This window comes from Lipotes vexillifer, unplaced genomic scaffold, assembly GCF_000442215.2.
Source record: "Lipotes vexillifer unplaced genomic scaffold, Lipotes_vexillifer_v1.1 scaffold606, whole genome shotgun sequence".
Taxonomy (NCBI): Eukaryota; Metazoa; Chordata; class Mammalia; order Artiodactyla; family Lipotidae; genus Lipotes; species Lipotes vexillifer.
Window position 1 is genome coordinate 1,050,213 of NW_006780574.1, and position 22,433 is coordinate 1,072,645.

General features: G+C 35.5%; 1 protein-coding gene across 1 annotated transcript in view; it reads left to right on the forward strand.

The window, feature by feature from the left end:
* The window catches only part of LRP1B (LDL receptor related protein 1B), a gene marked incomplete at its 5' end in the record, with an annotated part of 1,013,530 nt that overhangs the window by 893,536 nt on the left and 97,561 nt on the right, over positions 1 to 22,433 (forward strand). The window contains 5 exons of the mRNA XM_007453725.1: positions 3,187 to 3,410; positions 4,512 to 4,618; positions 17,769 to 17,885; positions 19,585 to 19,758; positions 21,573 to 21,698. Of these exons, the coding sequence (XP_007453787.1) occupies positions 3,187 to 3,410; positions 4,512 to 4,618; positions 17,769 to 17,885; positions 19,585 to 19,758; positions 21,573 to 21,698 (748 nt within the window). The remainder of the gene's footprint in view (positions 1 to 3,186; positions 3,411 to 4,511; positions 4,619 to 17,768; positions 17,886 to 19,584; positions 19,759 to 21,572; positions 21,699 to 22,433) is intronic.

A 22,433-nucleotide genomic window follows, 5' to 3' on the forward strand; every position in this document is an offset into this window, starting at 1 on the left:
ATAGAAAGAAGATAAAATACAATAAAGTAAGATTAAAAATAAAGTTATTAAAATATAAAATAATTATTAAGAAAAAAATTTTTTTTAAGGGGAAAAAAAACGGATAGAACCCTAGGACAAATGGTGGAAGCAAAGCTATACAGACAAAATCTCACACAGAAGCATACACATACACACTCACAAAAAGATGAAAAGGGGAAAAAATCATAAATCTTGCTCTCAAAGTCCACCTCCTCAATTTGGGATGATTCGTTGTGTATTCATGTATTCCACAGATGCAGGGTACATCAAGTTGATTGTGGAGCTTTAATCCGCTGCTTCTGAGGCTGCTGGGAGAGATTTCCCTTTCTCTTTGTTCTCACAGTTCCCAGGGCTCAGCTTTGGATTTGGCCCCGTCTCTGCCTGTAGGTCGCTGGAGGGCATCTGTTCTTCGCTCAGACAGGACGGGGTTAAAGGAGCAGCTGCTTTGGGGACTCTGGCTCACTCTGGCCGAGGGCAGGGAGGGGTACGGAGTGCGGGGCCAGCCTGCGGCGGCAGAGGCCGGCGTGATGTTGCACCAGCCGGAGGCGCGCCGTGTGTTCTCCCGGGGAAGTTGTCCCTGGATCCCTGGATCCCTGGACCCTGGCAGTGGCGGGCTGCACAGGCTCCCCGGAAGGGGGCTGTGGATAGTGACCTGTGCTTGCACAGAGGTTTCTTGGTGGCGGCAGCAGCAGCCTTAGTGTCTCATGCCCGTCTCTGGTGTCCGCGCTGTTAGCCGCGGCTCGTGCCCGTCTCTGGAGGTCCTTTACGCAGCGCTCTTAATCCCCTCTCCTCGCGCGCCAGGAAACAAAGAGGGAAGAAAAAGTCTCTTGCCTCTTCGGCAGGTCCAGACTTTTCCCCGGACTCCCGGCTAGCCGTGGTGCACTAATCCCCTGCAGGCTGTGTTCACGCCGCCAACCCCAGTTCTCTCCCTGCACTCGGACCTCTCCCTGAAGCCTGAGCCTCAGCTCGCAGCCCCGCTCGCCCTGGCGGGTGAGCAGACAAGCCTTTCGGGCTGGTGAGTACCGGTCGGCACCGATCCTCTGTGCTGGAATCTCTCCGTTTTGCCCTCCGCACTCCTGTTGCTGTGCTCTCTTCCGCGGCTTCGAAGCTCACCCCTCCGCCACCCGCAGTCTCCACCCGCGAAGGGGCTTCCTAGTGTGTGAAAACCTTTCCTCCTTCACGGCTCCCTCCCACTGGTGCAGGTCCCGTCCCTATCCTTTTGTCTCTGTTTATTCTTTTGTCTTTTGCCCTACCCAGGTACGTGGGGACTTTCTTGTCTTTTGGGAGGTCTGAGGTCTTCCGCCAGCGTTCAGTAGGTGTTCTGTAGGAGTTATTCCACATGTAGATGTATTTCTTGTGTATCTGTGGGGAGGAAGGTGATCTCCGTGTCTTACTCTTCCGCCATCTTCCCCTCGTCCGATATATTTACTTTTAAGTGCTGAAATAATCAGAAAAAAAATTACAATTAGTTTACATAATATTGGAACACTTGAAAATGATTTTGTGTTTTGGCTAGGACAAATCTTTATAGTCTACCCATTTATGAATATTATTTATATGGCATGTTTAGACCATGTGGTATTGTAGAGTGCTTTCATTTAACTTCAGTTAGCTATGAGATATCACTGGGTAGATGGAGAGTATTATTAGAGTTGAGAAGTAGATTACTTTAAAATTTCATAATTTTAGTTTTTAAACCAATAAGTGAAAAGATTGATAATAAAGGTCATTAGACATTTCTATGAGTTCTGTGTTTAGTTCAAGCCATATTTTTCCTTCTTTGAGATCTCAGTAATCACATGGCAGACAGTGACTTGTAATTCCTGTTTCTTGGCATCTCACGTTCTTTTTGAGAAGTTCAGTTTGTTTTCTTTTAATCCAAGCCCACTCTTTAATAAAATGTGTTCACTAGTAAATCACAGAAGAAACAGTCATGTGTTAAAAACCCATATTTCCACTGGTTACCAGGTCCTAACAATGCTCTTACGCATTGACTACATGTCTAGTTATAATGACCTTCAAATAATTGTTTCTATTCTTGATATAATACCCCTGAGAATTTCTTCTCACTTTTGTTTATGCACAATAAACCTGACCACGTCAAATTAATTACTACACTAGTTCCTGCTCAAAGTGATCAAGTTAATTGAAGGGCACAGCATACATTATTTTCCTTGCTGTCTATTCCCAATGAACCCTCTTACCTTTGTCTCACAATAATTCAGTAATATACTATTGCACAGAAAATCCAAGCTAGCAGATTTAGTATAAATGACAGAGTTTGTAACTTTCCTCAAAAGACATTTAAATATAGTATCTCTCTAAATGTGTCTGTTTGTATTAACTTTCTTTTTCAATTTTAAATCAAATTATATATGGTAAGGATGCAGAGCAACTGGAACTTTCTTAAATTCCTGAAAAGAGTGAATATTGGTACAGATTCTTTGAAAAAAAAATTCTAGCCCTATCTATTTAAGCAGTCATAAGTATATCTTAAGACTCAACCATTCTATTTCTTATTAAATACTCAACAGAAATGAGTTTGTGTCCACCAAAAGACACGTAAAGGAATATTCATAATTTTATTTGTAATGGTCTAAAATTGTAAACAAGCAAAATATATATTACCAGTAAAATGGTAAACAAATTGATATATATTCATGAATAATATTTCATATTCTGAAATATTACCCAGAAATAAAAAGCAATTAATAACTGACATGCACACCAATATGGGTATATTTCACAAACATGATGTTGAGTCAAAGAAGTCAGGAATAGAAGAGTATGATTCTGTTTATGTGGATTTGTTTAAGCTAATCTGTGACTTAGATGTTAGGATTATGCTTATTCTAAGAGAAATACTAACTGGGAGAGGTCACAAGTGAACCTTCTACAATTCTGGAAGTATTCTAGTAGGGTGGTGGTTAAACAGGGGCAGTGATAGGTAAAACTCCAGTGAGTTGTATACTTAGGATTTGTGAAATTATACATCTATAAAAACTAAGAATAAAATAAAGTATGTTGGGGATTTTAAAAAATCTATGTAACAATTAACACTGACCATGTTAAGAAGATTCCCAAACAATCTCAATGTATAGATATAGAAAACTCTGCCAATTTGCTTTTGAAAATACTGTGGTTTGTTGTTTTGTTTTCTTTTAGTGTCCTGAATTTAAAAGGCCCAGGGACGTTGCAGTTGACTGGGTTGCCGGAAATATTTATTGGACTGACCATTCTAGAATGCACTGGTTCAGTTACTACACTACTCACTGGACCAGTCTGAGATACTCTATCAACGTAGGACAGCTGAATGGCCCCAACTGCACCAGACTCTTAACAAATATGGCTGGAGAACCCTATGCTATTGCTGTAAATCCTAAAAGAGGGTAGGTTAACAACCTGGTTATTTATATTTCTTGATATGAGTATCTATTTTTACAGATTGTCCCACCCACGCTCTGTAGTGTTGTTTCTGGAAGAGTGTTCAATGTATAATAGATTCACAAGACTTCTGAAAATCCCTCTACTCCTCCTGTACAAAAAGCATGTCCTTTTCACACCAAATGGTGGTGCAAAATATATTCTTCTTCCTGAACAGTTGCTACTTTATACATTTAGTGTATGTTATGTGTGCATTCAGTGTATATGTTATGTGTGCATTCAGATTAATGAAACTGATATGAAAAACATAACCACTGTAGTTAATCCAAAATCGAATTTTTGAGACATTAAAAATAATATTAAACATGTTAAGTGTAGAATATTAGTGACTTGGGCTATTTCTGGTAATAAAAAATGGAGGCATATGTATAAACAAATTTAAACAATTTAACACATATATTCCCTTTACTCGGCTAGATTTTTTCCTTTTTTACTCTCTTATTTTTTATTTATAAGCAATGACCAAAAAGGAAATAGGGAAATGTTAAATAAAACTCCTAATCACCCATAAAGTGGATCATTAGATCCTGAGTATAAAGAGGCAACTGCTGTTTACTTACTAGAATTATGTTATGTGGTCAAAGAAGTGACCTCTAAGTGGTGGTCTTCTAAGTGGTGTCTTCTAAGTGAGAAAATTATTTATGTCTGAGAAAATAATTACTATATCAAAAACAAAAGCATATTGATGCATCATCTATAGTAAAATGAATATTCTGTCATGATAAGAAGATAATTTCAAGTGTTAGAAATATTTTTCTTCTAAAATTTTGAGGAAATTTTCAAAATTGAACTTTGCCTATCAAGTGAGCCTATTAAACAGTGGCTCTCAAATTTTAGGGAATAGGTACGACTTTTACATTGTTGACTCCTGGGGCCCCCTCTTGGAGGTACTCACTCTATAGGTTTAGAGTTGGGTCCAGAAATCTGCCTTTTCAGGCAATTTTCAGGGACTCTAAGGTGATTCTGATGCACCGGATCTGAAGAGACCCTGTTTTGGGTTGTAACAGCACATTCACCAGGCTAACCAACTTGACCTATCTCTTCAGGATGATGTACTGGACCATTGTTGGGGACCACTCCCACATAGAAGAAGCGGCCATGGACGGTACTCTGAGAAGAATTTTAGTACAAAAGAATTTACAGAGACCCACAGGTATGATATGTGTCCCACACAGTCTAAAATGTGAAGTAGTGTCCTAAGTATAATATTATTGCCGTTCTTTCTAGTTTTGTTGGCAATATAATCATTTTTAAAAGCAGATAAAATAAGTTATAGTATGACTTTATAAAAGTCATTAACATTTCATGTTGTACTTTCCCAACTTGAAAGTCAGGTTCTTACCATACTGCTGGTGATATTATGGGGATATTATTTGACAATTACCTAAGTTATAAGGCTATTAGTAGGATTTCACCTGCATGGAATTTTGACAGTTTATAGCATTGTGTTAGGGTGTTTTTACAGCTATGTGTTAATGATATTGGAATAGATGGTAATATTCCTAGAGGATGAGAGACTAAATGAATAGACAGGTGGGAACACATAAACAATTTTTGTGGAAGACACTCACAGCTCTTTTCAATCTGGCTTTAATCTCCCTTCCAGCCATGTCATCTAAACTACCCGTCTATACTCTCTGTACTTCCAAGACTGTTCAGGAGCTCAGGTCTTTTTTCTGCATTCCTGTTCTTTCTCCTATGCCATTTTCCTCCCAGATCCCTCATCTAGAATGCCCTTCCAACTTCTGTGTACCTAGAGGAATCTTACCAGTCTTGTAAGGTCTAAGTTTAGTACTTCCTCAATAAAATATTTTCATACTGCAGAAGCCTCAGAGATTTTTGTGCCATCCCCCACCCCCTCCCACTACATCCCCATCAAAAAGAAAACAATACATTTTCTATAGCATATGTTATTTTGCAATTAGGCTTAGCATGTTATTTAACAATTAGGCTTTCTATAGCATATGTTATTTAACAATGTAAAGTTGAAACTTTATATTTGGTACTTATATTTTTATTACTTTTAATGTGCCTTATGCCTTTTCCTCCAAGTAGATTGTTTTTACTCTTATAGGAAGGAATAATCATTGGGATTTAGTTTATTTATGTAGGTGTGTCTCAATTCAGTGATTTAACAAATACTAATTGAACACTCACGTGGTGACAGAAATTGTTCCAGATGCTGAAGAAATAATTTCCTGCCCTTGTGAAGAAAGTTCCAATTCTCATGAAACTTACCTTCCTGTATAGGATAGAATATGTAGGATACATCATGTCAGATAATTATAAAAGCTATATAGAAAACAAAACATAAGAGATGGGCAGTTATGGGAAGGTACTATTTTAGTTATGATTATCAAAGTAATCATCTCTAGAAAGGTGATATTTGAGAAGATGACTGAATAAAGAGAGATAGCAAACTATGTGATTATGTGAAGAAAGAGCTTTCCAAGTAGTCAGTATGGCAAGTTATGAGTTAGGAATGAACTTAGCATGTGTAAGAAACAGCAATAATGTTAGGACAGTTGGCGCTCCGTATCCATGGTAGGTTGAATTTACTGAACCCACAGGTACCGAGGGCTGACTATAATATGCCATTTTATATAAAGGACTTGAGTGTTTGCAGGTTTTGGTATTCATGGGGGATCCTATAACCAATCCCCTGCAAACACCAAGGGATGGCTGTATGCCTAGAAGCATATGATCAACTCGGGAGAATAGTAGATGTGAGAGTGACAAGGTGACCAGAGTCAGATCATCCAGGCCCTGGAACACACTGATAAGGACTGGATTCTATTCTAGCTTTAAGGGAAGCAAGCCACTGGAGATTTTGAGGAAAGTGGCATGATCTGCTCAAACACTATTTCATTTTTTAAAGAACTTTCTACTTCTTTTTCTTAACTTTTTTTATTTTTAACTAATTTTAGACTTCTATTCAATAGGAAAGTTGGACAATTGATTTAAAAATAGCTTCTCTGATGTTAACATCTTACATAGCCATGGTATACATAACATTATTTTCATTTTAAAAAATGATTCAGGAAGCAATGTATAGAATTGCCTGTCTGAGAGTTCTTATGAGGGAATCTGAGACAGGCATTCTTGGGAAATTTATTTATGAAGGGAGTGTTATTTCCTTGCTATCATGTGTTGTAGTTGTGGACATGACCAACCTAAGTCAATCAGATGGAGATATCTCACAGAGAATTGGAGATTTTAGTTCTGGAGCTCAAAGCAGAACTAGAAACTTAGTTCAGAGAACTGGCAATAGAAAACTGATGATTTAAACTTGCTGGAGTTAAGATAGACAAGGGAGGAGAAAACAGAGGCTTCTTAGGGTAGATATGTGTGAGATTCTTATATTCAGAAGAGTCAGGATCAAAAATAAAGACTACAGAGGTGTTTGAGAAATAGGAGCAAAGCAACAGAATTCAGTGCCATAATAGCTGACAGAAAAGTTTCAAAAGGAAGATGGTATACCCTATTGGGCATAGCATAGTGTATTAGACAGAAGAAATATGGAGGCGTAGAAAGAGTATAAGCCTTCCATTTATATAGGCTTGAGTTAAAATTGCGCAACCTGCATAAACTTTTCAGCACCAATGTTCTTATTTATAAAATGCATATGATAATATTTACCTTACAGAGAATTTATAACAATTCATTTACATCAGAAGTTAAAACCAATGTAAATTGATTGGTATAATTTCTTGAATACCTAAGAGACTAAGAATAATTATAGAAATAATATGCCATGTACTACAGCCTTGCATTTGTACCTTGTCCACCATAACTCCATAACATGAATTTTTTTTTTTGATGGCATCTTGCCTGTGAATGTATTTCCTTTTTTTTTTGAATTTTATTTCATTTTATTTTTATACAGCAGGTTCTTATTAGTTATCTATTTTATACATATTAGTGTATATATGTCAAACACAATCTCCCAATTCATCCCACCAATACCACTGCCCCCCCTAGTTTCCCCACTTGGTGTCCATACATTTGTTCTCTACCTCTGTGTCTCTATTTCTGCCTACAGACTGGTTCATTTGTATCATTATTCTAGATTCTACATATATACGTTAATATACAATCTTTGTTTTTCTCTTTCGGGCTTACTTCACTCTGTATGACAGTCTCTAGGTCCATCCACGTCTCTACAAATGACCCAATTTTGTTCCTTTTTATGGCTGAGTAATATTCCATTGTATTTATGTACCACATCCTCTTTATTCATTCATCTGTCAGTGGACATTTAGCTTGCTTCCATGACCTGGCTATTGTAAATAGTGCTGCAATGAACATTGGGGTGCATGTGTCATTTTGAATTATGGTTTGCTCTGGGTATATGCCCAGAGGTGGGATTGCTGGGTCATATGGTAATTCTACTTTTAGTTTTTTAAGGAACCTCCATATAGTTCTCCATAGTGGCTGTATCAATTTACATTCCCACCAACAGTGTAAGAGGGTTCCTTTATCTCCACACCCTCTCCAGCATTTGTTGTTTGTAGATTTTCTGATGATGCCCATTCTAACCAGTATCAGGTGATTGTAGTTTTGATTTGCATTTCTCTAATAATTAGTGATGTTGAGCAGATTTTCATGTGCCTCTTGGCCATCTGTATGTCTTCTTTGGAGAAATGTCTGTTTAGGTCTTCTGTGCATTTTTTGATTGGGTTGTTTGTTTTTTTAATATTGAGCTGCATGAGTTTTTTATATATTTTGGAGATCAATCCTTTGTCCGTTGATTCATTGGCAAATATTTTCTCCCATTCTAAGGGTTGTCTTTTCGTCTTGTTTATAGTTTCCTTTGATGTGCAAAGGCTTGTAAGTTTCATTAGGTCCCATTTGTTTATTTTTGTTTTTATTTCCATTTCTCTAGGAGGTGGGTCAAAAAAGATCTTGCTGTGATTTATGTCAGAGAGTGTTCTTCCCATGTTTTCCTCTAAGAGTTTTATGGTGTCCGGTCTTACATTTAGGACTTTAATCCATTTTGAGTTTATTTTTGTGTATGGTGTTAGGGAGTGTTCTAATTTCATTCTTTTACATGTAGCTGTCCAGTTTTCCCAGCACCACTTATTGAAGAGACTGTCTTTTCTCCATTGTATATCCTTACCTCCTTTGCCGTAGATTAGTTGTGCATTTATAAGTGCGTGGGTTTATCTCTGGGCTTTCTATCCTGTTCCATTGATCTATATTTCTATTTTTGTGCCAGTACCATACTGTCTTGATTACTGTAGCTTTGTAGTATAGTCTGAAGTCAGGGAGCCTGATTCCTCCAATTCCATTTTTTCCCCTCAAGATTGCTTTGGCTATTTGGGGTCTTTTGTGTATGCATACAAATTGTGAAATATTTTGTTCTAGTTCTGTAAAAAATGCCATTGGTAATTTGATAGGGATTGCATTGAATCTGTAGATTGCTTTGGGTAGTATAGTCATTTTCACAACATTGGTTCTTCCAATCCAAGAGCATGGTATATCTCTCCATCTGTTTGTGTCACCTTTGATTTCTTTCATCAGGGTCATAGTTTTCTGAGTACAGATCTTTTACCTCCTTAGGTAGGTTTATTCCTAGGTATTTTATTCTTTTTGTTGCAATGGTGAATGGGATTGTTTCCTTAATTTCTCTTTCTGATCTTTCGTTGTTAGTGTATAGGAATGCAAGAGATTTCTGTGCATTAATTTTGTATCCTGCAACTTTACCAAATTCATTGATTACCTCTAGTAATTTTCTGGTGGCATCTTTAGGATTCTCTACATATAGTATCATGTCATCTGCAAATAGTGACAGTTTTACTTCTTCTCTTCCAATTTGTATTCTTTTATATCTTTTTCTTCTCTGATTGCCATGGCTAGGACTTCCAAAGCTATGTTGAATAATAGTTGTGAGACTGGACATCATGTCTTGTTCCTGATCTTAGAAAGAATGTTTTCAGTTTTTCACCATTGAGAATGATGTTTGCTGTGGGTTTGTCATATATGGCCTTTATTATGTTGAGGTAGGTTCCCTCTATGCCCACTTTCTGGGGAGTTTTTATCATAAATGGGTGTTTAATTTTGTCAAAAGCTTTTTCTGCGTCTATTGAGATGATCATATGGTTTTTATTCTTCCCTTTGTTAATATGGTGTATTGCATTAATTGATTTTCATATATTGAAGAATCCCTGCATTCCTGGGATAAATCCTGCTTGAGGAAGATGTATGAAACTTTTAATGTGTCATTGGATTCTGTTTGCTAGTATTTTGTGGATTTTTGCATCTATATTCATTATTCTATATTAGTCTGTAATTTTCTTTTTTTAGTGTCTTTGATTTTGGTATCAGGGTGATGGTGGCTTCGTAGATTGAGTTTGGGAGTGTTCCTTACTCTGCAATTTTTTGGGAGAGTTTGAGAGGATGGGTGTTAGCTCTTCTGTAAATGTTTGATAGACTTCACCTGTGAAGCCATCTGGTCCTGGACTTTTGTTTGTTGGAAGATTTTTAATCACAGTTTCAATTTCACTACTTGTGATTGGTTTGTTCACATTTTTTATTTCTTCCTGGTTCAGTCTTGGAAGGTTATACCTTTCTAAGAATTTGTCCATTTCACCACGTTGTCCATTTTACTGGCGTAGAGTTGCTTGTAGTAGTCTCTTAGGATGCTTTGTATTTCTACGGTGTCTGTTGTAACTTCTCCTTTTTCATTTCTAATTTTATTGATCTGAATCCTCTCTGTCTTTTTCTTGATGAGTCTGGCTAAAGGTTTATCGATTTTGTTTATCTTCTCAAAGAACCAGATTTTAGTTTTATTGATCTTTGCTATTGTTTTCTTTGTTTCTATTTCATTTATTTCTGCTCTGATCTTTATGATTTCTTTCCTTCTACTAACTTTTGAGTTTTGCTTGTTCTTCTTTCTCTAGTCCCTTTAGGTGTAAGGTTAGGTTGTTTATTTGAGATTTTTCTTGTTTCTTGAGGTAGGATTTCATTGCTATAAACTTCCCTCTTAAAACTGCTTTTGCTACATCACATAGGTTTTGGATTGTCATGTTTTTATTGTCATTTGTCTCTATGTATTTTTTGATTTCCTCTTTGATTTCTTCAGTGATCTCTTGGTAATTTAGTAATGTATGGTTTAGCCTCCATGTGTTCGTGTTTTTTACATTTTTTCCCCTTCAACTGATTTCTAATCTCATAGTTTTGTGGTCAGAAAAGATTCTTGCTATGATTTCAATTTTCTTAAATTTACTGAGGCTTGATTTGTGAGCCAAGATGTGATCTATCCTGGAGAATGTTCTGTGTGCACTTGAGAGGAAAGTGTAATCTGCTGTTTTCAGATGGAATGTCCTATAAATATCAATTAATCTATCAGGTTTATTGTGTCATTTAAAGGTTGTGTTTCCTTATTAATGTTCTGTCTGGATGATCTGTCCATTTGTGTAAGTGAGGTGTTCCCCACTATTATTGTGTTACTATTTATTTCCTCTTTTATAGCTTGTTACCATTTACCTTATGTATTGAGGTGCTTCTATGTTGGGTATGTATATATTTATAAATCTTATATCTTCTTCTTGGATTGATCCCTTGATCATTATGTAGTGTCCTTCCTTGTCTCTTGTAACATTCTTTATTTTAATGTCTATTTTATCTGCTATGAGTTTTGCTACTCCAGCTCTCTTTTGATTTCCATTTGCGTGGAGTATCTTTTTCCATCCCTTCACTTTCAGTCTGTATGTGTCCCTAGGTCTGAAGTGGGTCTCTTGTAGACAGCATATATATGGGTCTTGTTTTTGTATCCATTCAGTGAGCCTGTGTCTTTTGGTTGGAGCACTTAACCCATTCATATTTAAGATGATTACCAATATGTATGTTCTCATTACCATTTTCTTAAGTGTTTTGGGTTTGTTTTTTAGGTCCTTTTCTTCTCTTGTGTTTCAAACTTGGAGAAGTTCTTTTAGCATTTGTTGTAGAGCTGGTTTGGTGTTGCTGAATTCTCTTAGATTTTGCTTGTCTGTAAAGCTTTTGATTTCTTCATCAAATCTGAATGAGATCCTTGCTGGGTAGAGTAATCTTGGTTGTAGGTTTTTCCCTTTCATCACTTTAAATATATCGTGCCACCCCCTTCTGGCTTGTAGAGTTTCTGCTGAGAAATCAGCTGTTAACCTTTTGGTAGTTCCCTTGTATGTTATTTGTTGTTTTTCCCTTGTTGCTTTTAGTAATTTTTCTTTGTCTTTAATTTTTGTCTATTTGATTACTATGTGTCTCGGCATGTTCCTCCTTGGGTTTACCCTGCCTGGGACTCACTGCACTCCCTGGACTTGGGTGGCTATTTTCTTTCCCATGTTTGGGAAGTTTTCAACTATAATCGCTTCAAGTATTTTCTTGGGTCCTTTCTCTCTCTCTTCTCCTTCTGGGGCTTCTATAATGCAAATGTTGGTGTGTTTAATGTTGTCCCAGAGGTCTCTTAGTCTGTCTTCATTTCTTCTCTTTTCTTTATTCTGTTCTACAGCAGTGAATTCCACCATTCTGTCATCCAGGTAACTTATCTGTTCTTCTGCCTCAGTTATTCTGTTATTGATTCCTTCTGGTAGATTTTTCATTTCAGTTATTGTATTGTTCATCTGTTTGTTTGGTCTTTAATTCTTCTAGGTCTTTGTTAAACATTTCTTGCATCTTCTTGATCTTTGCCTCAATTCTTTTTCCAAGGTCTTGGATCATCTTCCCTCTCATTATTCTGAATTCTTTTTCTGGAAGGTTGCCTATCTCCACTTCATTTACTTGTTTTTCTGGGGTTTTATCTTGTTCCTTCATCTGTTACCTAGTCCTCTGCCTTTTCATTTTGTCTGTCTTTCTGTGAATGTGGTTTTCGTTCCACAGGCTTCAGGATTGTAGTTCTTCTTGCTTCTGCTGTCTGCCCTCTGGTGGATGAGGCTATCTAAGAGGGTTGTGCAAGCTTCCTGATGGGAGGGACTGATGGTGGGTAGAGCTGGGTATTGATCTGGTGGGCAGAGGTCAGTAAAACTTTAATCTGCTTGTCTGCTGATGGGTGGGGCTGAGTCCCCTCCCTGGTATTTTTTGGCTTGAGGCAACCCAGCACTGGAGCCTACAGGCTCTTTGGTGGGGCTAATGGACTCCGGGAGGGTTCACACCAAGGACTATTTCCCAGAACTTCTGCTGCCAGTGTCTTTGTTCCCACGGTGAGCCACAGACACCCCCGCCCCCCGCAGGAGACCCTCCAACACTAGCAGGTAGGTCTGGTTCAGTCTCATATTGGTTCACTACTCCTTCCCGCTGGGACCTGATGCTCACACTGCTTTGTGTGTTCTCTCCAAGAGTGGAGTCTCTGTTTCCCCCAGTCCTGTGGAAGTCCTGTAATCAAATCCTGCTAGCCCTCAAAGTCTGATTCTCTGGGAATTCCTCCTCCCATTGCTGGACCCCCAGGTTGGGAAGACTGACGTGAAGCTCAGAACCTTCACTCAGTGGGTGTACTTCTGTGATATAATTGTTCTCCAGTTTGTAAGTCACCCACCCAGCAGTTATGGGATTTGATTTTATTGTGATTGCTCCCCACCTACCATTTCATTGCAGCTTCTCCTATGTCTTTGGATGTGGGATATCTTTTTTGGTGAGTTCCACTGTCTTCCTGTCGATGATTGTTCAGCAGTTAGTTGTCCTGTGAATGTATTTCTACTGCCAGTCCTGTAGTGCTGAGTGGCTCACAGGTGCAATTCTAGTTTTCATGGGACTAATTATTATTTTTATCCACATTTAAAAATGTCATTTAGTATATTTTGTTAATTTGATTAATTTTCTCACTGTATATCAATTAGAATTCTGTAAGATTTAAAAAAGTCCACATACCACATGTAAAAATTTATTGCTTTATTTCATGCCGATCTGCTTAATAAATGAATTTCTTAATATTGGAAATGCTAGTCTTGTATAATTAGGCAGGATTTTATTCCATCAAGCAGAAACATCTCTCAGTGTTGTCTTTATCTTTAATAACTCTTAAGTATGGCATGCCAAATGTTATTGATATACAAATGAGTCAAAAACAAATCTCAGAAGATTTTTAGGAAATAATAGATAATTTAGATTTTATAAATAGAATATTACTAGAAAGTAACAATGAAAAGCTGGCAGTTAGTCATTCTGCATCTATATGCATATATGCATGTTATATGTGGAAGGACAGGTGCACTTATGCAAATATATTCTATAAGATATCCTTACATGGAAGTACATTCATTGCTTATGTCTTCCTAGAAACATCTTAGACTTATTCGTACCTATATTCTCTCTTTTGTTGGTGTATGTTTATAAATATTTTACCTGACTCCAAAGTTATTATATGAAATCAGTAACTATAATAATGCCTCTGTTTCTCTCCATTTGTAACATCTTGTTCTTTACGTTTGGGGTTTAAAGGAAATTCTGTCTTTCCTGATGCATCCATGAATGACTGTGTGCACTAGGATGCAGTACATTTGGTTATACTCTGTACTTCAATAGAGTGAAGGTGATATCAGCATTATGAACAGCAATAGGAATAGATAGAAAATTGTCTCTATCCCTTTATATAGCCTCTGTGCATTCTAGGGTTGGAATTGTACTGATCGGATAGTTAGCCCACCACCCAGACAGCCCTGTATTTGCTCACCACCAGCACTGCCATTGCCTCCTTTCCAAACTCATGAGAATACCTCAGTTTTCTGGGCTTTGAAAGCACTTGTTATCTCCATGCTTGGTACTCCATAATCTACTGCTTTAATGATATAGTAGATCACTGACTCCTTAATGTATAATCTATGTGCCCAGCAAGACCATAACAGGTTAAACCAAAACCATAATGGATATTATTGTTATATCCCCTGTAGAATGTTATAGTGCCTGTAAATAGTATGTGCTTAAGACTAATTATATGTTGAATGAATGAAGAGATGAATGCCTGCAATTTTTAACACTCTAACCCATGGTATGGTATTAAGATCTCTTTTAACAAATGGCACACTTCATTTTGTTAGGCCCTATATTAAATATAAGAAGCATAATCTATATTCTGATTCAATCAATTGTGTGGTGGTTGAGTAGGACGCTCCATGAGAGCAGGAACATTATCTGTTTTATTCTTTGCTACATACTAGTACCTGGCAGTGTATGGTGCAAGAGAGTTGCCTTACAAATATGTATTGAGTTAATGAATTCTGTGTCAGATAAGGATACTTTCCAGTTTTCCCTTCAGTAGAAGGGCATGTAGAATTACATGAGTCTGATTTAAATACCATATAATTTGATATCCAGAAGCTTATTTATGTTACCTTTCCCTCCTCTCAAATTGTGGCAATTTCTGAGAGAATAAACAAGTACACACTGGCCCTGGACCAGTCGTAATTATTTGATTCACTCAGTAAATTCTTTGTCATTGACCACCAAAAGATCTCTAATTAAATGAAATAGATAAAAACTTAAGGACTATTTTGCAATTCCTTGATACATTATTTTACTAACACTCATAAGCAGATATGTGTGTGTGCATGTATGGTGTGTATGTGTATATATATATTACATATATATACATATATGTGTAAAAACAACTTTAATGTAGTTCAGAATCTAAGACCCTATGTAGGCAACCTATCTCAAAAAATACTTTTAACAATTTTTTAAAAATAAATTTGACATAGTGTTAAGTATTTTTAGTTTTTTGGACCCCTCTTATACCTCTTAAATCAAGAATAGGGTAGTGCACACCTGTTGGGTATTACTACCTTACAAATCTTGACTTTCCTTTAACACAAAATGTATAAAATCTTTTTCTCTCTTTCTGAAAACATAGTGATTTTAATTTATTTCTCTCTCCAAGTTTTCTCTCTTAAATATCACATTGGTACTGTGGTCATTTCTCATAAGATTTTTTTACCATTTTCTTTCTTCTTTTTAGATCATAGTGGAAATAGGGGAACTAGTGGGAGGATCTTGGAAAATTTCAGAGTTCAACAAAAGTTAGATTCAAAAATCCCTAAAATGTAGCAGTAGTCTTGATATCATGGGAGATGTTTAGAAAATGAATACACAATAAGGGTCATTATCATGTGCTCCTAAAACTTATTGAGACTTTATCTTTCATAACACTTCCAAACTGTGATTCCATTATGCTTGATTAGAACAAGTATGACATTTTATTTTAAATTTTCTGTACTTACACTGACTTGGTTCCAAATATTCACCATTCCCAGTTCAGGTAAGAATAACTTTCCTGGGACTTGATTTTTCCCCCATTTTATTATTGCTTCTTTGTTAAAGACAAAAAATAGATGTGATTTTTTTAAAGATATAGAAATGAACTTGTTCTTTCATATAAACTTGACTCATCTCTATAACAAAAATGTAAGTTGATTCCTTTTTTAACTTTTTAATTTAAAAGACTATCTGTTTCATTAAAGGGCTTAAGGAAAAATCAAAATCATTGATTTGTGGATGTGGGGGAATATAAATCCCACTCATCTAAAAGCTTTGTTATATAATTTTTATCTAGTTGTAATTCAATCCAAAATAGTACGGTATGGGACTGGAGATGATAAAGATGTGTTTGTCTAAAGCCTAGACTAACAATGCAATGTATGACACGTTTGAGAAATTTTTACTGCTGCTGAATCTGAGGAAACAATATTAGTAATTAAATTATATTACACACCCATTGTCTTCTTCTTTTATATGATTAACAAATTTAATATTCAAATGTAGAGACGCATTATGTTGGGAACAGCTTTTTAAAAAAAAAAAGCTCCTCCCTTGCACCATACACTGCCAGGTACTAGTATGTAGTATTGTATTACACTGGTGGGAGAGAAAGAAAAGCGTTTTCAATCTTTCTGAGATAACCTTTTTGAAACAGAATGGCGGCAGCAGGAAGCTGGATGGTTTTATGGTTCATGTTACCCATAATTATACATGAAGAAACAAAAACCTAATTCCCAGCATAACTCCAAATAACAAATTAATCATTGAGCAGAAACTAGTAAAACATGGGCCACTTGTTTTAATTGTTAACTCATTTCTCAGAGGCTGATTGAGCATAGAACATCTTTATATTCTACTTGAGGAGAAATATTTATATTTAGTTTGATTACATTTGGGATAGATCTACATACTGAACTGAAGAATTATTCCCAAATGAAATGAAGCATGATATGCTTTCCTTTTGATTGTTAATCTTGGCCCATCTACACAGGAATACAATTATTGTAAACTCGAAAATACTTTTCATTCAGTTGCCTTGCCATTGAGAGGTACCTCGGTTTTTTTATTGAATGAGCTGATTCAGAAAGCTCTTTAGCATTCAGATGCCAAAGGTATTTTGATTGCATTGTACTATCAAAGTATGTCATATCTAAAGACTAGCTATGTCGTAAAAATTGAATATCTATAGCAGTGAGGATTTGTTATATAATTCATATGTCATAGATCGTACTCTTCTATACTGAATGAAGTTTACTTAAGGTATTATATGTGTTGGTATCTGTGCAAGAATACACCAGCTAGACTCCAGTCACATTATGAAATACAAAATTAAAAGTTGAATAAATAGCAAAACATGATTTTTTACTACATATTATGTTAGTCCGTTGGTATTCACTAACAGATACTGATGATATAAAGAAGGACAAACAGTCTCAGAGCAAATTAATGATTAGACTAAAAAATTAGAGTGAAAAATTTAAGTATCAATACAACTAGAACCTTAATTAAGGAACTTACTATTCATTCTTCCCTACTATAAACATCAATCTTTAGTCAATTTATACTTCAGCCTGCACACAGGTGTTTCATAACACTGTAGACTAACTCCAAGTGGGTGAAAATATCTTATGATTAAGCCCATGAACCTTTTATATTCTGAGAAATGCACCTTCATGAAAAGATTCAAAATATAACTAATTACACTGAATTATTTTAAATAATGGTTGGGTAAGTGATTTAAATGATGAAAGTATCATGGGAAATGCTTTTAGAAAATAACCATAATTAAGAAAGAAGTGTAGAAAGGAAAGATATTTAGGGTGGCTTTCCCTATGTGAAGTAAGAATTTTTTGCCACAGTTTATTAAATAAATTCTATGTAATCTATACACATGTATTTCAGATAGGGATTAAGCTATTTCAGTTTTTCTGATTTTTGCACTACTGTGATATAGACTGGGTAATTTCTAAGATGTTGGAAGAAAAATGTCAATTATAATAAGACATTAAAAGAGCAGAAACATAATTTTAAATAATCTCAAATGTATTGCTGTTATTTGTCTGTGTGTATTGATTTTGCAGGTCTGGCCGTGGATCATTTCAGTGAACGGATATACTGGGCTGACCTTGAGCTCTCTGTTATTGGCAGCGTTCTATATGACGGCTCTGATTCAGTAATCTCTGTCAGCAGCAAACAAGGTTTGTGAAGTGCTCTTGTTTTTGCTTTTAATTATCACTGAAAGTATTAAATAATGATACATAAATATAAGTATGAAAGCTTTACATTCTGTATTTCCTCAAATTCTCTCTCTTTTCAACTTACAGCTCTTACTGCTCCTTACAATTTTCATTCTTACTAGGATAACAAAGAGGCCAGGCCAGAAGAACTTCTTGACTCTAGAACAAACGTGGTCCGTTGCTACCCGGATTCAAAAAATATTCATTCTGTTTGTTGCTTCCGTGGATGTTCTATTCTGAGCAGAACAGTTCATGTAGTCGAGATTAGTGCCTGTGAACGCTAATTTGTATTTCAAATTGCAGTGATAAGTAGGAAATGAGTTATTGTATATAGTAAAACATCATAGTAAAAATTATTATTTTAGGTAGTTGATAGGGATATTCTCATCCATGTGAAAAGCAACATGTAAAAATGACAACTTACCTCTCACACAAGTGACTGCAGAATCTACATGTGCTCTTCTTTTGTGGCACCCTTTTATATCTCCATCTCTGTGTCTACCTCCTATTTTTTACTCTCATTTTTGACTCCTTTCTGTGTCTCACACTTTTTTTGCCTGGCAATCTCAGTTCTTTCTGATGAAACTAATCGATTTCCCTTCTGTTCTTCTTTCCCTTTCCTACCAAAACCGCTTACCTATTTAACACCAATTGTTCACAATATATACTTGAGGTTTTTATATTTACATATTTTATTTACTGAATATTGCTTTGCTTCCTTTTTTTTTTAAACAAAATCAGAGAAGTTTCAAGAAAAATAATTGCATTGAACTTTCACTGTGTCTTTACTGGAAGTGTGTGTTTTTTGTATGATAACCCTAGATGGAAAAAAAATTCCATATTCACATAATTGATTGCAAAAATTTACCTGTTTTAGCTTAAGTGTACATTTTACTGTTTCAAGGAACATTGAAGGAAAATATATGTTAAAAGGCATTTTATGTTTTACAACCTTTAGATAATAAGTGAAATATAAATGTTGTTATTTTACTTGTTTAAATTTCAGTACCAAAAGTTATATTTCTTATAAATTCTCTCAAATAATAGCCATTTTGTAAAATATGAAAAATTGTTATTATTATTATTATTACTATTCTTCTCAGCCATACTAGTCATATGTATGATTACCATTTGTCAATTTGTTTTCTTAACCCCATCTCTAATAGTAATGCCAAATTTTGGAGGAGGATTTTACTGTTTAAAATCAGTTCATGATTGATTGATAAAATTGTCATTCAGGTAATCTAATTTGACCATTAATTTTATACAGAACACAAAGTGATAATTTTGTAAATTCCTGGTTTTGAGCAATGGATAACATTGGCCTGTAGGCTTTTTGTTGTTGTTTGCAAACTGTACAGCAGAAAATATTACTGTGTATAATAAGTCCCCCAGCCAATGCTTTGTGATGGTGATGATAATTAAAGTGATGATGGAAGTGTTTTTTATGTTCTGAGTGACAAGTTTAATATCTTGCATATTTCTACTGCTAATAAATTAATCCTAACAATGTTACAGCTAATATTAAAAACATTCTAATTCTGAAAGGTTTTTTATGAACAGGAATAAGATTTTCTATATGATCTTGGATAAACTTAGTTTTCTTAAGTCTGAGTATTTATATTGCAACCCTTACAACTCCATTTTTTAAAAATTCTAGGCTTGTTACATCCACACAGGATTGATGTCTTCGAAGATTATATATATGGAGCAGGACCTAAAAATGGTGTATTTCGAGTACAAAAATTTGGCCATGGTTCAGTAGAGTACCTAGCTTTAGATGTTGATAAAACAAAAGGTGTTTTGATTTCTCATCGCTATAAACAACTAGACTGTAAGTATAATATTTTATACTATTATCTATATTGGCAAAGTTTCTTTCTTATGATGCTCAAAATAAAGTATTTTTAAATTCTTAACTCTATTCATGGCTTAACTCCAATAAGTTAAGTTCACTTTAATTTTGATATCACCAGAATTTTCAAATTTCCAAAGACAAGAAATAAATAATGCAATAGTTGCTATTTTTGCTAAAACAGGTATGAAAATTTCAGGATTTGTTTGTATTTTCTTGGAATTAGAATTAACGTTGTTATAAAAATTTGTCTCTTATTTTGTGTTTTTCTAAATTCTTAATAAAACTTTGTGGGTCGATAGATAAGCCACGCAAGTAAGGAAATTTGTCATTAGCCTTTTTCACTCACTGATAACCAAGTAAAAATCATAGCTTTAACATTTCATCTTTAAAGGTATCTGAGGAGAACTGTTCCCAAGGGTTGTATTTTCTCTCATGGTTTATGACTTTTATTGTTACTTTCTCTCCTAGAAAAAAATAGATACATAATTGACATAGTTATTTTGAAAGATCTGTTTCAAACACAGCCACAAAAAATATCAAAGAACAAAGGAATAAAATGTGGCTGAAATTCTAATAATCTGTGTTTATGTATGAGTTCACCCTTGAAAAAACTTTCAGATTTACTTATAATTATTCTTTATGGCAAATAAAAAGGGATTGGGCTTCCCTGATGGCGCAGTGGTTGAGAGTCCGCCTGCCGATGCAGGGGACACGGGTTCGTGCCCCTGTCCGGGAAGATCCCACATGCCGTGGAGCGGCTGGGCCCGTGAGCCATGGCGGCTGGGCCTGCGCGTCCGGGGCCTGTGCTCCGCAACGGGAGAGGCCACAACAGTGAGAGGCCTGCGTACCGCAAAAAAAAAGAAAAAAAAAAACAGGGATTTAATCTCATTTGGTATGATGGTCTGGAAAGGTAACAACTGATATTTACCAAATCAGTTTTGGAAACAGATTAAAACAATATACATTCCCCTAAAACCTTCCTGAAATTATTCAGTGTTTTGCTACTCTTTGCTAATGATCTAACACATATGGTTCCAAGGTTAATATGAGGACATTCCCTCTCATCCTCTAGTTCTGTTTGATTCATATTCATAGTCAAATATCTCCACCTTCATAAAAAATAAATAAATAAAAGTCTGCCCTAAGTATAATATGTGTTTGATTACTGGTTCTTACAGAATGAAAGCCACTTTCATAGTCACCATTTCACTACCTAGATACCATTTCTGTTTCATTCTAATGACAGATCCTGCATGGAAAGCCACGCAGCAGCTGTGGCTGCAGAGGATACCAATTGGATAGAAATATAGACAAAAATAAATGTGGTACCCGTTTATCCATGCACACAAACTCCTATCTGATGGAAAGGACACCATATTAAACATGTTTTTAGGGAAAAAAGTCATGTTTTGTTTGTGTTCTGACAGACAACTACATATGGATTTTAAGCCTTTGTAAATACCAGGGGGAGCTGTTTCTGTTAAACCAGTTTTGAAACTACCGAAATTTGCCAAAGGAAAAGTGATAAAGTATGTGCTTGAATAATTTCTTCTCCCTCACGGGAAATGTAAAGTAGGGTAAAGTTTCTAATGTTGAATGTTGGGTAGTAATTTCTTTTCAACTATAAAGGAGAATTGGAATATTGAAATAAGATACTCCCAGTAAAAATTTGATGTTATTTCTTTTCAACATTGCTAATTCATGATTTTACCGTATTGAATTTTATGTTTTTGAAACCTATTGTATTTATAGTTATGTGTTTCTTTTTTCTTTTGTTTTGTTTTGATCAGTACCCAATCCATGCTCGGATCTAGCATGTGAATTCCTCTGTTTGCTGAATCCTTCTGGGGCCACCTGTGTGTGCCCAGAAGGAAAATATTTGATTAATGGCACCTGCAATGATGACAGCCTGTTAGGTAGGTAAACTTCATTATTCTGTAAGTAATGAATTACTGTGTACAGTAAATGTTCACAACTACTGAAACTGAGCAGTATTAGCTACTAAGTCATCACTGATATTTCCATGATATCACTGGTTCTTGAATGCCTGTGTAAACTATTCTTTTCTCTGATGATGACTTCCCTCAATTCTTTCTACATTTGTTCACAAAGCTGCATTGAGCACTTACTGTGCATCGAAGACTAGATTAAGAACTTTGAAGTCACACACAGAATCAAGAGACCTGTTTATATAGCTCCTGTATCAGTAAAGATAATGATATTTCTGAGGGTGCCATTCTGCTATTAGTTTAAACCCAACTCCCAAATCCATTTATTCATTTAGCAACTTTATATATGTTTTGTGTGCCAACACTAATTTAGAAACTGATGATTAATTTAGAAAATAAATCTTAGTTTCCTCTGTGTAAAATTTGATTAACAGTAAATACTACTACTACTACTAATAATAATAATAAATATTTTGAGGGCTTCTGAGCAAAGCATAACACTAATTTAGAAACAAAGGACTAAGAAACAAAACTGAAAATATTTCTTCATTCAAGAAGTTTATATTTTAGAAGCTAGAGGTTGGAACAAACATTTAAAAACTTGAAATATTATTTCAGATGCTAGTATGTATTAAACAGAAAAACAGAAAAGATCAAATGAAAAAAATCAAAACTGAAAATAGTGTGATGGGAAAGGGAAAG